Here is a 12,524-nt window from a genome sequence, read left to right as displayed (position 1 = left end):
TGAGCTTTTAAACATAACCCGTTAACTGCTGCCAATCAAATGGTGAATAAGATACTCTTTAGGGTTCATATGTTTGTAAATCTGACTGTGATGAAGTCAGTGCCTCACCAGTCATGAACCTCATCGCACGTCACTGATATAATAGCCTAATATCACAATGACTTTAAAAGTCTTCTATAAGTGTTATAATGAAGGCAACATATGATATAAGTGTCTATATTAGCTATAATAGCCTACTATCAAAATAACTATGTGTCACAGGCTGAAGCAAATCTTCGTTGACAGAAATGTTGAAATGTAATATTTATTCTACACATTTTTACAACATTAGAAACCATTAGTAAATCAGAGGCTACTCAGAAGGTGAGATAACTCCTGGAAATGACTGTCTTTTAAAGACCAAAGGTATAGATGTGTGTGTCCAAGTTAAAGGAAACGGGTTCTTCTATAACAGGGGTCGGCAACCTTTACCACTCAAAGAACCATTTTGACCCGTTTCACAAATTCAAGAAAACAATGGGAGCCACAAAACTCTTTTGAAATTTAAAATGAAATAACACTGCATTCAGTTTTTTTTTTGCTTTGTACTATGTATAAAACAGACATGCGGCCTGCGAGACGTTATTTCGCGAGTTCTATTTGAATGGCGCTTGACAGCGTCATACTTGCCAACCCTCCCAATTTTTCCGGGTGACTCCCGAAATTCAGGGCAACAATTCTCTTGAATGTCTGCTGATTTTCACCCAAACAACAATAATAAGGGCGTGCCGTGATGGCACTGTCTTTAGCGCCCTCTACAGGCTGTATAAATAGCCTGCCAGCCCAGTTACATGTTATATGCGGCTTCTGAAGACACACATAGGTGACGGCAATGCATACTTAGTCAACAGCCATACAGGTCACACTGTGGGTGGCCGTATAAAACAACTTTAACACTTACTAATATGCGCCACACTGTGAACCCACACCAAACAAGAATGACAAACACATTTCTAGAGAACATCCGCACCGTAACACAACATAAACACAACAGAACAAATACCCAGAATCCCATGCAGTACTAACTCTTCAGGGGCTACATTATACAACACCGCTACCACCAAACCCCGCCCCCCCCCCCAACCTCCCCACACATCAACCCCCCCTCCCCCCTCCGTGCGTCGGTTGAGGTGGGCGGGGTTTGGTGGTAGCGGAGGTGTATAATGTAGCCCGGAAGAGTTAGCGCTGCAAGGGGTTCTGGGCATTTGTTCTGTTGTGTTTATGTTGTGTTACGGTGCGGCTGTTCTCCAGAAATGTGTTTGTCATTCTTGTTCGGTGTGGGTTCACAGTGTGGCGCATATTTGTAACAGTGTTAAAGTTGTTTTATACGGCCACCCTCAGTGTGAACTGTATGGCTGTTGACCAAGTATGCTTGCAGTCATTTGCGTGTGAAGGGCAGAGCCTGAATACAACATGTGACTGGGCCGGCACGCAGATGGTGTAAAATCAGACGCTAAAAGCACGCCCTCAATATTGTTGCCCCGGGAGATTTTCGAGAGAGGCACTGAAATTCGGAAGTCTCCCGGAAAAATCGGGAGGGTTAGCAAATATGCAGCTGAGCCGCATCAGAGTGATCAAAGAGCCGCATGCGGCTCCGGAGCCGCGGGTTGCCGACCCCTGTTCTAATGGATTTAGTCCAATCTTTGGCAAGCTAGGTAATGTTAGCTGTGGTCTGGAACAACATGGCACACAAACAACTATCTGAAATGCAGCCAATATTACATACAGATAATGTGTCATGGGACATGCAAAACTAAATTATATACAAAGAGGATAATATTAAAGGATATTGAATGAGCTCAAATATAACCACAAATGAGGCATAATGATGCAATATGTACATACAGCTAGCATAAATAGCATGTTAGCATTGATTAGCTTGCAGTCATGCACTGACCAAATATGCCTGATTAGCACTCCAACGAGTCAATAACATCAACAAAGCGCACCTTTGTGCATTCACGCACAGCATAAAAAGTTTGGTGGACAAAACGAGACAAAGAAGGAGTGGAAGATTTTACATGTAAACAAACTGTTGCATCACAGTGGTGAGTTCAAGAATCGCCAAAATCAGTAGGACAAAACGATGTTCACCACATACTGTCATCAGTGAAGCATACACACAAACATTAAACAGTGGGCTTTCTAACAATTGGGAAGGTTTGTCTCATGTTTGTTCTCAAACAAAAATCTAAAATATTTTTCCTCCTATCTTTTTCCATCTTTATAAATGAAGTTGATTTGATTTGATTTGATTTTCAATCCTTTTTTAAAAATGCTCCAGGGAGCCACTAGGGCGGCACTAAATAGCCACATGTGCTCTAAGCCAAAGTGGGGCATCTTCGGCACACAGCTTTTTTTTTTTTACCATCTGCATTTTCTAAAAATTTAATTCTTTCAATTTATTCTTTCTTAAATGCTTGAATCCCTGGTCTCTGCCATGAACCAAAGCAATTTACTACTCTGTGGTATTTTTATAAACTTTTATTTTATTTTGTAGAATGGTTGATTAGCAACACTAAATTGGCTCCAGTGTGTGAATGTGAGTGTGAATGTTGTCTGTCTATCTGTGTTGGCCCTGCGATGAGGTGGCGACTAGTCCAGGGTGTACCCCGCCTTCCGACCGCATGCAGCTGGGATAGGCTCCAGCACCCCCCGCGACACCGAGAGGGAGGGTAGTCCTGTTATTTTTTTTAAATCAGATTAATCACACTTTTAAATATGTATATTTTTTGATTAATTACAGTAAATTAAGTAAATTGTTTATGTCATTTAAATCAATCCAAAAAAAGACCAAATATGTGTACACAAATGCAATGTTATTGTCAGAATGTCATACAGAAGCATTTTTAAAAATGTTTTACTTGTATGTATGGCGTTAATTTGATCAAATTCTGGTAACAGTTTGATCTAAAGAAAAGGAACATATGCGGTCAAAGTCAATTGTGTGATTAATCATTCAAGATAACTTGTTATTTTTGACGGCCCTAATTATAATATATTATAAGTAAGAATGTCCAATTTTTTTTTATTTTTTTTTTATCAGAACAGATTTTAAAATTCAGATTAATCATGATTAATCACAGGTGATTACTCACTTCCATAACTGAATTTAGCTCAAGAAAAGACCCAAAATGTGTACACTAATGCAATTTTACTGTTGGAATGTCATTCACGAACATTTTTAAACGTTTTACTTGAACGTTCTCACGAGTGAATGTACAAAACCCAAAACCAGTGAAGTAGGCACGTTGTGTAATTCGTAAATAAAAACGGAATACCATGATTTGCAAATCCTTTTCAACTTATATTCAATTAAATAGACTGCAAAGACAAGATATTTAATGTTCGAACTGAGAAACTTAATTATTTTTGCAAATAATCATTAACTTAGAATTTAATGGCAGCAACACATTGCAAAAAAGTTGGCACAGGAGCATTTTTACCACTGTGTTACATGGCCTTTCCTTTTAACAACACTCAGTAAACGTTTGGGAACTGAGTAGACCAATTTTTGAAGCTTTTCAGGTGGAATTATTTCCCATTCTTGCTTAATGTACAGCTTAAGTTGTTAACAGTCCGGGGTCTCCGTTGTGGTATTTTAGGCTTCATAATGCGCCACACATTTTCAATGGGAGACAGGTCTGGACTACAGGTAGGCCAGTCTAGTACCCGCACTCTTTTACTATGAAGCCACACTTTTGTAACACGTGGCTTGGCATTGTCTTGCTGACATAAGCAGGGGCGTCCATGAAAAAGACTTTGCTTGGATGGCAACATATGTTGCTCCAAAACCTGTATGTACCTTTCAGGATTAATGGTGCCTTCACAGATGTGTAAGTTACCCATATCTTGGGCACTAATACACCCCCATACTATCACAGATGCTGGCTTTTGAACTTTGCGCCTATAACAATCCAGATGGTTCTTGTCCTCTTTGGTCCGGAGGACACGGCGTCCATAGTTTCCAAAAACAATTTGAAATGTGGACTTGTCAGACCTCAGAACACTTTTCCTCTATGCATCAGTCCATCTTAGATGAGCTCGGGCCGAGCGAAGGCGGCCGCGTTTCTGGGTGTTGTTGATAAATGGCTTTGGCTTTGCATAGTAGAGTTTTAACTTGCACTTACAGATGTAGCAACCAACTGTAGTTACTTACAGTGGTTTTCTGAAGTGTTCCTGAGCCCATGTGGTGATATCCTTTACACACTGATGTCGGTTTTTGATGCCATACCGCCTGAGGGATCGAAGGTCCGTAATAAAAAAATCCAAATAAGTCAGGGTGTGATGTGACAGGTGGTGACAGTACACCTACTTTGAGACAAGAGCTATAGTGATGCATGCTTAGTTATGGTTTGAAGTCATATCCGACGACTTTTTATTGTCAATATCGAGTTCCACATTTTAATGATTTCTGCTGGTGGTGTGCCTTTGGATTTTTTCAATGAAATAAATGTGCCTCGGCTCAAAAAAGGTTGAAAAACACTGTATTAAGTTATGTTAGGGTAGGATAATGGTTATGGTTATAGTTGGGCTGTGGTTAGGGGGTTAGGGTTTGCGTTGGTGGTAGGGTTGTCCCGATACCAATATTTTGGTACCGGTACCAAAATGTATTTCGATACTTTTTTTAATAAAGGGGACCACAAAATATTGCATTATTGGCTTCATTTTAACACAAAATCTTAGAGTACATTAAACATATGCTTCTTATTGCAGTTGAAGAACAATTGTATCCTTAAATTAAATAGTGAACATACTAGACAACTCGTCTTTTATTAGTAAGTAAGCAAACAAAGGCTCCTAATTTGGGTGCTGACATATGCAGTAACATATTGTGTCATTTGTTATTCTATTATTTTGTCAACACTTCTGTTGTTTGGATACTTTACATTAGTTTTGGATGATACTACAAATGTGGGTATCAATCCGATACCAAGTAGTTACAGGATCATACATTGGTCATATTCAAAGTCCTCATGTGTCCAGGGACATATTTCCTGAGTTTATAAACATAATATAAATGAAAAAATAAACAAAAGAAGATTTTGTGATGCTAAAAAATATCATAGTAGTATTGACTAGATACGCTCCTGTACTTGGTATCATTACAGTGGATGTTAGGTGTAGATCCACCAATGGCGTTTGTTTACATTGTGACAAACACAAGCGAATACGAGTACAAGTACTCAAAAAAGTCTAGCTCAGATTGTTTTTTTAAGTGTGTTTTAAATTCTGATTCAACAGATTTTAATTTGCATGGGGAGAGAGTTCCATATTTTGGGGCCTCCAACTGCAAATGTTTTGTATCCTCTCTTTTTTTTTTCTTGTCCTGGGACAATGCAGGAGGGACTGGTCACATGAGTGAAATGCTCTCGCATGAGAGTACAAAGACAGCAATTGTAATAAATATGGGGGAGTTAGGATTGAGTTAGGGTTTGGGGTTACACTCAGAGACTTTTGAGTCCCTGCTGAATTCAAGTGTGCTGCAAACCTTTTGTTTGTGTTGATTGTTGTCAACTATTTTCCGACTGCTGATCCTGTCTGAACATGCCGGTGGATGCTTACCATGTTCCTGGGGTTTGACATAAGGAAGTGTTGAGCCACGTGTGCTGGGAGCAGGTTGAACAGGATCCTCTTGTTGTCCAGTTTTACTTTCTCCATGTCATCTCTCTCCTCTTCCGCCTGAGCAGAATCAGTCGCGTGCACACACACGCACACACACACACACACACACACACACTGGTTATCTATTGAAATGGGGACCAAGTTTTTGATCATCCCACACTGTCCTCCTCCTTAGATTGCACAGTATTGGCATCACAAGCACACTGGTTTAGATCATATCTCTCCGACCACACTCAGTTTGTTCAACTCCGTTCATTCAAATCCCCTCCGTCTCCCGTTTCCTCTGGTGTCCCCCAGGGCTCTGTTCTTGGTCCCCTGCTTTTTATCATTTACATTCTTCCCCTTGGCAATATTTTCCGTAAATTTATAATACATTTTCACTGTTATGCGGATGACATCTCAACCAAACCAACTGCTTCTCTTCCTCCTTCCTCCCTTACAGACTGCCTCAGTGAACTCAAGCATTGGTTCTCATCCAATTTCCTTCAACTCAATAGTAATAAAACCGAAATCTTACTTGTCAGTACAAAAACCCATCCATCCATCAAATGAATCATATTCGGTACTATACTACCTCTGAAAAGTACCGGTCCCACATCCCCACCGCACCCCTGTTGTCGTCACGTCGTGTCATTGCTGGTTTACGAGCAGAGGAGCATGGTCGGCAGCGCACAGTCACCGTTACAATCAGACACAGTGTGTAGACAGAAAAGGGAGAACAGACGCATTTTGACTTAAAAACTAACGATAAAGGTGAAGTTATAACACTGAAACGCCCTCAGGAAGAGGTGCTTTAAGACATAGCTAGCTAGCTAGCGGCTTAAGTCCAGCCACAGTCTGCAGTGTTTTAGCTACTTCTAAATCACTAATCCTCGTCTCCATGGCGACAAATAAAGTACGTTTCTTACAAGTATCATCCCTGCAGGACAAGGAATAGCTAAACATGCTTCACTACACACCGTAGCTCACCGGCATCAAAATGTAAATAAACGCCATTGGTGGATCGACACCTGACATCCACTGTAATGATACCAAGTACATGACCGTATCTAGTCGATACTACTATGATTACGTCGATATTATTTGGCATCAAAACATCTTCTTTCATTTAAAAAAAAAATTATATTATGTTTATAAACTCAGAAAATATGTCCCTGGACACATGAGGACTTTGAATCCTGTAACTACTTGGTATCGGATTAATACCCAAATGTGTGGTATCATCCAAAACTAATGCAAAGTATCCAAACAGAAGAAAAAGTGATTAATACATTGTAACAGAAGTGTAAATAGAACATGTTAAAAGAGAAAGTAAGCAGATATTAACACAAATGAACAAGTAGATTAATGATATTTTTTTACAGTTTGTCCCTCATAATTTTGACAAATAGAATGATAAATGACACAATATGTTACTGCATATGTCAACAGACTAAATTAGGAGTCTTTGTTTGTTTACTTACTACTAAAAGACAAGTTGTCTAGTATGTTCACTATTTTATTTAAGGACACAATTGTTCTTTAATTGCAATAATAAACATATGTTTAATGTACCATAAGATTTTTAGTTAAAATAAAGCCAATAATGACATTTTTTTGTGGTTCTTCTTATTTAGAAAAGTACCGAAAAGTATCGAAATACATTTTGGTACCATTACTAAAATATTGGTATCGGGACAACACTATCCCAGACTATTCAGCAGACTAAATTAAGAGGTTTTGCTTGCTTACTTACTACTAAAAGACAAGTTGTCTTGTATGTTCACTATTTTATTTAAGGACTTAACTGCAATAAGAAACATATGTTTAATGTACCCTAAAATTTGTTGTTAAAATAAAGACAGTAACGTAATTTTTTGTGGTTTGATTGATTGATTGATTGAGACTTTTATTAGTAGATTGCACAGTACAGTACATATTCCGTACAATTGACCACTAAATGGTAACACCCGAATACGTTTTTCAACTTGTTTAAGTCGGGGTCCACGTTAATCAATTCATGGTCCCCTTTATCTAGAAAAAGTATGGAAAAGTACTGAAAAGTATCAAAATATTTTTGGTGCCAGTACCAGTACCAAATTATTGGTATCGGGACAACACTAGTAGACACTATTTTATCGATTGCTCATGCTGTTTAGCTGGTAGTATTTGGATCTTGGTAAATCAGGACTATACTGTAGCGAACAACCAAATTCTATGAATAAAGCAATGTTACTATTGTAGCTGAGATAGGCTCCAGCGCCCCCCGCGACCCCAAAGGGAATAAGCGGTAGAAAATGGATGGATGGACTACTGTATAGCACAGCAAAAAAGTGCATGACGGAGCAGCGTGTACATGTGATGCCTCCTTCACATTTCTGACTTCCCCCTCATACAGTAAATGCCTGCAAGTAAAAACGTCAAATTTATCTGTAAAAAAAACAATGCTTTGTTGTGCCACAGCCATAGATGGAATTGCGTGTTACCCCCACTAGATGGCAGCAGTCTCTTTCATTTTTAACACTGGTCAAAGTCTATATGTGCAAATAAAGTGACATTAATTCCCCACACAACTGTGATGTGAGCACACATACAAACCGTCATAATAGGCTTTCAAGAACATGTTGAACTATCTCTGAATAACCTTGTTTTCTGTAACTGTCACAGATGACAAATTTAAGCAGACATACGATGAAAACAGAACACAATTAAATGTGTGATTTTTTATGCATTACTGTACATCCCCACAAAGACATGTAAAAATGATTTCCATTTTCATGGATCAAAAAATATGGGTGGAAACCAACTAGTATGCAAGGGGTCGGAAAATATTGGTATTGAATATTCAGCAAATGTTGATCAGACATGAACTAATTACATCTACTGTTGTCCTGATACCAATATTTTGGTACCGGTACCAACATTATTTTGATGCTTTTCGATACTTTTCTAAAGAAAGGGGACCACAAAAAATTGCATCGTTGGCTTTATTTTAACAAAAAATCTTAGGGTACATTAAACATATGTTTCTTATTGCAAGTTTGTCCTTAAATAAAATAGTGAACATACAAGACAACTTGTCTTTTAGTAATACGTAAGCAAACAAAGGCTCCTAATTTAGCTGCTGACGTATCCAGTAACATATTGTGTCATTTATCATTCTATTATTTTGGCAAAATTATTAAGGATAAGTGGTAGAAAATGAATTATTAATCTACTTGTTTATTTACTGTTAATATAAGCTTAATTTATCTTTTAACAAGTTCTATCTACACTTCTGTTAAAATGTAATAATAATTTTTTTCTTCTGTTGTTTGTCTACTTTACATTAGTTTTGGATGATACCACAAATTTGGTATCAATCCGATACCAAGTAGTTACAGGATCATACATTGGTCATATTCAAAGTCCTCATGTGTCCAGGGACATATTCCCTGAGTTTATAAACATAACATAAATAAAAAAATAAACAAAAGACGATTTTGTGATGCTAAAAAATATCGATGTAATCATAGTAGTATTGACTAGATACCAGTGACGTGCAGTCACTAGAGGCAGGTGAGGCACCGCCTCACCTGCCATCATGGAAAGAAAAAAAATGTAAAAAGAAAAAAAAATAATTAAATTGTTATATGTATCCAGTGATTATACTATAAAGTTATTTTCCATTTAACTTCACCAGTTTTAGATGATTTTTATTCAAAATCGCTGAATTTTCACATTTGCCGTTCAAATACTGAGAAGAGACGGTGCGGTGAACAGCAGCCAGTTGAGGCACGTCACTCAGTGCCTCAACATGGATTCCGGACTCGGCTAACTGCTGGCCTGCTGTGCAGTGAGACTGTATTGCTGTATGAATTATATTATACATTTCCATAGTTTAGTTAGCTGAGGTATATAATGTACAGTGTATTTTGTCAACAACTGTATGTGTGTAACGTATTTCTTGTGCTGAGCGATCATAAAACGGCTGCAAAAGACGCACTGGCTGAGGCTCCAGTAACCCCGCCTCCTGCACCCCCGCCGTAGAATTGTTATATCAACTAAAGCCCACACTTAAACTTTCCACGTGCAAGATTGAATCTATTTAAAAAAGTGATTTCATAAGAAGCCAAAAAGTGCAAAAACAATAATGTTCGTGTTGGATGAGTTGTGAATGACTGCATGGCCACAACATTAGGTACACCTGCAGATTGCAGGTGTATCTAATTCACAACTCCTCCAACACGAACATTATTGTTTTTGCACTTTTTGGCTTCTTATTAAATAACTTTTGTAACCTATTTTCATGGGCTTTCCTCTTTGTGATGTTAAGTTCCTGTTATGCGGTTATACAGTATATGCCTTGAGCTCTTATTTTGAAGGCGCCAAGAGCGGAAGTGATGACATGTTGTAGTGGAGCGGAGGTTTTTGAAAGAAGGTAAATAAAGTGGTCCTCGTGTAAACTGGAGCCTCCGTGTTTGTTATTTTGTAGTTTCATACAGTATAGGCGACATTTATAAACCCTCGGTTACACTTTTTTAATAGATTCAATTTTGCACGTGGAAAGTTTAAGTGAGGGCTTTAGTTGTGGACTTCATTCATAAGTAAAGGTAAGACCATAATATCCATCCATCCATTTTCTACCGCTTATTCCCTTTGGGGTCGCGGGGGGCGCTGGAGCCTATCTCATAATAACGTTTTTTTAATTAAATGTGCTTTTTTGTGTGCTACAGTTTGTATGTGTAAAGTTAAAGTTAAGTTAAAGTACCAATGATTGTCACACACACACTAGGTGTAATGAAATTTGTCCTCTGCATTTGACCCATCCCCTTGATCACCCCCTGGGATGTGAGGGGAGCAGTGGGCAGCAGCGGCACCGCGCCCGGGAATAATTTTTGGTGATTTAACCCCCAATTACAACCCTTGATGCTGAGTGCCAAGCAGGGAAGAATGCTGGTATGAGCTTTTAAACATAACCCGTTAACTGCTGCCAATCAAATGGTGAATAAGATACTCTTTAGGGTTCATATGTTTGTAAATCTGACTGTGATGAAGTCAGTGCCTCACCAGCCATCAACCTCACCGCACGTCACTGCTAGATACACTCCTGTACTTGGTATCATTACAGTGGATGTTAGGTGTAGATCCACCAATGGCGTTTGTTTACATTGTGACGCCGGTGAGCTACGGTGTGTAGTGAAGCATGTTTAGCTATTCCTCGTCCTGCAGGGATGATACTTGTAAGAAACATACTTTATGTGTCGCCATAGAGGCGAGGATTAGGGATTTAGAAGTAGCTAAAACACTGCAGACTGCGGCTGGACTTTAGCTGCTAGCTAGCCATGTCTTAAAGCACCTTTTCCTGAGGGCGTTTCGGTGTTATAACTTCACCTTTATCTTTAGTTTTTAAGCCAAAATGCGTCCGTTCTCCCTTTTCTGTCTACACACTGTGTCTGCTTGTAAGTACTCTGTGATTGTGCGCTGCCGAACATGCTCCTCTGCTCGTAAAACCAGCAATGACACAACGTGACGACGACGGGGGGCCGGGGTGTGGTGGACCGGTACTTTTCAGAGGCAGTATAGTACCGAATATGATTCATTAGTATTGCGGTATGTGGAGGGAGAATGTGATCAGCGCGCCTGCAGGAGCAAAGGTCACCGCCTCTGTCGATGATGTTGAGGGCGGAGCACCATTGGATAGGGGCGGGGCATGTGCTGACGGCGAGACACAGCTGGCAGGTGATTAGATTGCACAGGTGGTACGTGGTAATCTAATCATCTGTCGTCTTTAACAGTGATCAGCCGGGAGCAGAGGGAGAGAGAGGATACGGACGCGACTGAAAGGTCACGTTCTGCGAACCAAAAAGATTTTGATAAAAACATATGTGCATTAAAACTTTGTTTCAACGGCACGCTTGGCTCCTGTTAAGTGTCTGTCAGTGGGACCGCTAGGAAGCGACTTCCATACGGTCATAGGCATCCGTCCGTCAGTAGTGACGATGGGTTGCGCCTGGGGGAGTTCATTCTTTCTTGCAGCGGCGGCTGTGGCTGTACAGCCCCACTCTGGAGTGACAGTCTCTGGTGCAGTTGGCGCAGACGTATGGGGAGGGTTCTGACACAAGAGCAGGTCCCACGTCACGCAGTTTCCGCTTTTGTCTCCTCGCCTGCAACAAGGAGATGTGCTTCTCCTCGGCATAGTGGGTTCCTGTAGCAACAGTCTGCCTCCAAACGTCGCGGTCTTTTGCAGCTTCCTCCCAGTTGTGGTCGATGCCTGCCTGTTTCATGTCACGTTTGCACACGTCCTTGAAACGCAGTCGGGGGCGACCAAGGGGTCTGGAGCCTATTGACAGTTAGCCGTACAGGACAGCTCTGGGAGACCGGCTGGGGTCCATCCTGTGGACATGGCCAAGCCATCTGAGGCGGCGTTGGCTGAGCATGGTGAACAGGCTGGTGGAGTGAGCACGATCTACAAGTTCCATGTTGGGAACTTTGTCCTGCCATGAGATTCCCAGGATGCGGCGAAGACAGCGCAGGTGGAAGCTGTTTAGCTGTTTCTCATGTCTGGTGTAGGTGGTCCAGGCCTCGTTGACGCAGGCTTGATAGACCTGGAGTTTAGTGCGCGTGGATAGCTGGTTGTTCGACCATACTCTTTTGGACAGCCTGGCCATCACTGTGGCGGCTCTCGCAAGACGGGTGGCACGTTCTGTGTCGAGTGACAAGATTGCGGAAAACAAGGTATGTAAAGGTGTTGACACATTCCAGAGTCTGATTGTCGACGGAGATGGAGAGTGGAGTTTCAGCATCTTGGCCCATGACATTGGTCTTCTTTAGGCTGATGGTGAGACCAAACTCTTTACAGGCAGATGAAAGCCTGTCCATCAGCCTCTGGAGCCCGGACT

At 40.5% G+C, this 12,524-nt stretch overlaps 1 protein-coding gene across 4 annotated transcripts in view; it reads right to left on the bottom strand.

The window, feature by feature from the left end:
- The window catches only part of LOC133616394 (adenylate cyclase type 1-like), a 223,809-nt gene that overhangs the window by 27,902 nt on the left and 183,383 nt on the right, over positions 1-12,524 (bottom strand). For all 4 annotated transcript variants that reach the window (XM_061975587.2, XM_072914695.1, XM_061975590.2 and 1 more), the window contains one exon: positions 5,605-5,721. In XM_061975587.2, the coding sequence (XP_061831571.1) occupies positions 5,605-5,721 (117 nt within the window). The remainder of the gene's footprint in view (positions 1-5,604; positions 5,722-12,524) is intronic.

Source organism: Nerophis lumbriciformis, linkage group LG14 (assembly GCF_033978685.3).
Source record: "Nerophis lumbriciformis linkage group LG14, RoL_Nlum_v2.1, whole genome shotgun sequence".
Classification (NCBI taxonomy): domain Eukaryota; kingdom Metazoa; phylum Chordata; class Actinopteri; order Syngnathiformes; family Syngnathidae; genus Nerophis; species Nerophis lumbriciformis.
The sequence above is the reverse complement of the archived record's forward strand: the minus strand, read 5'-3'. Positions and strand labels throughout refer to the sequence as shown.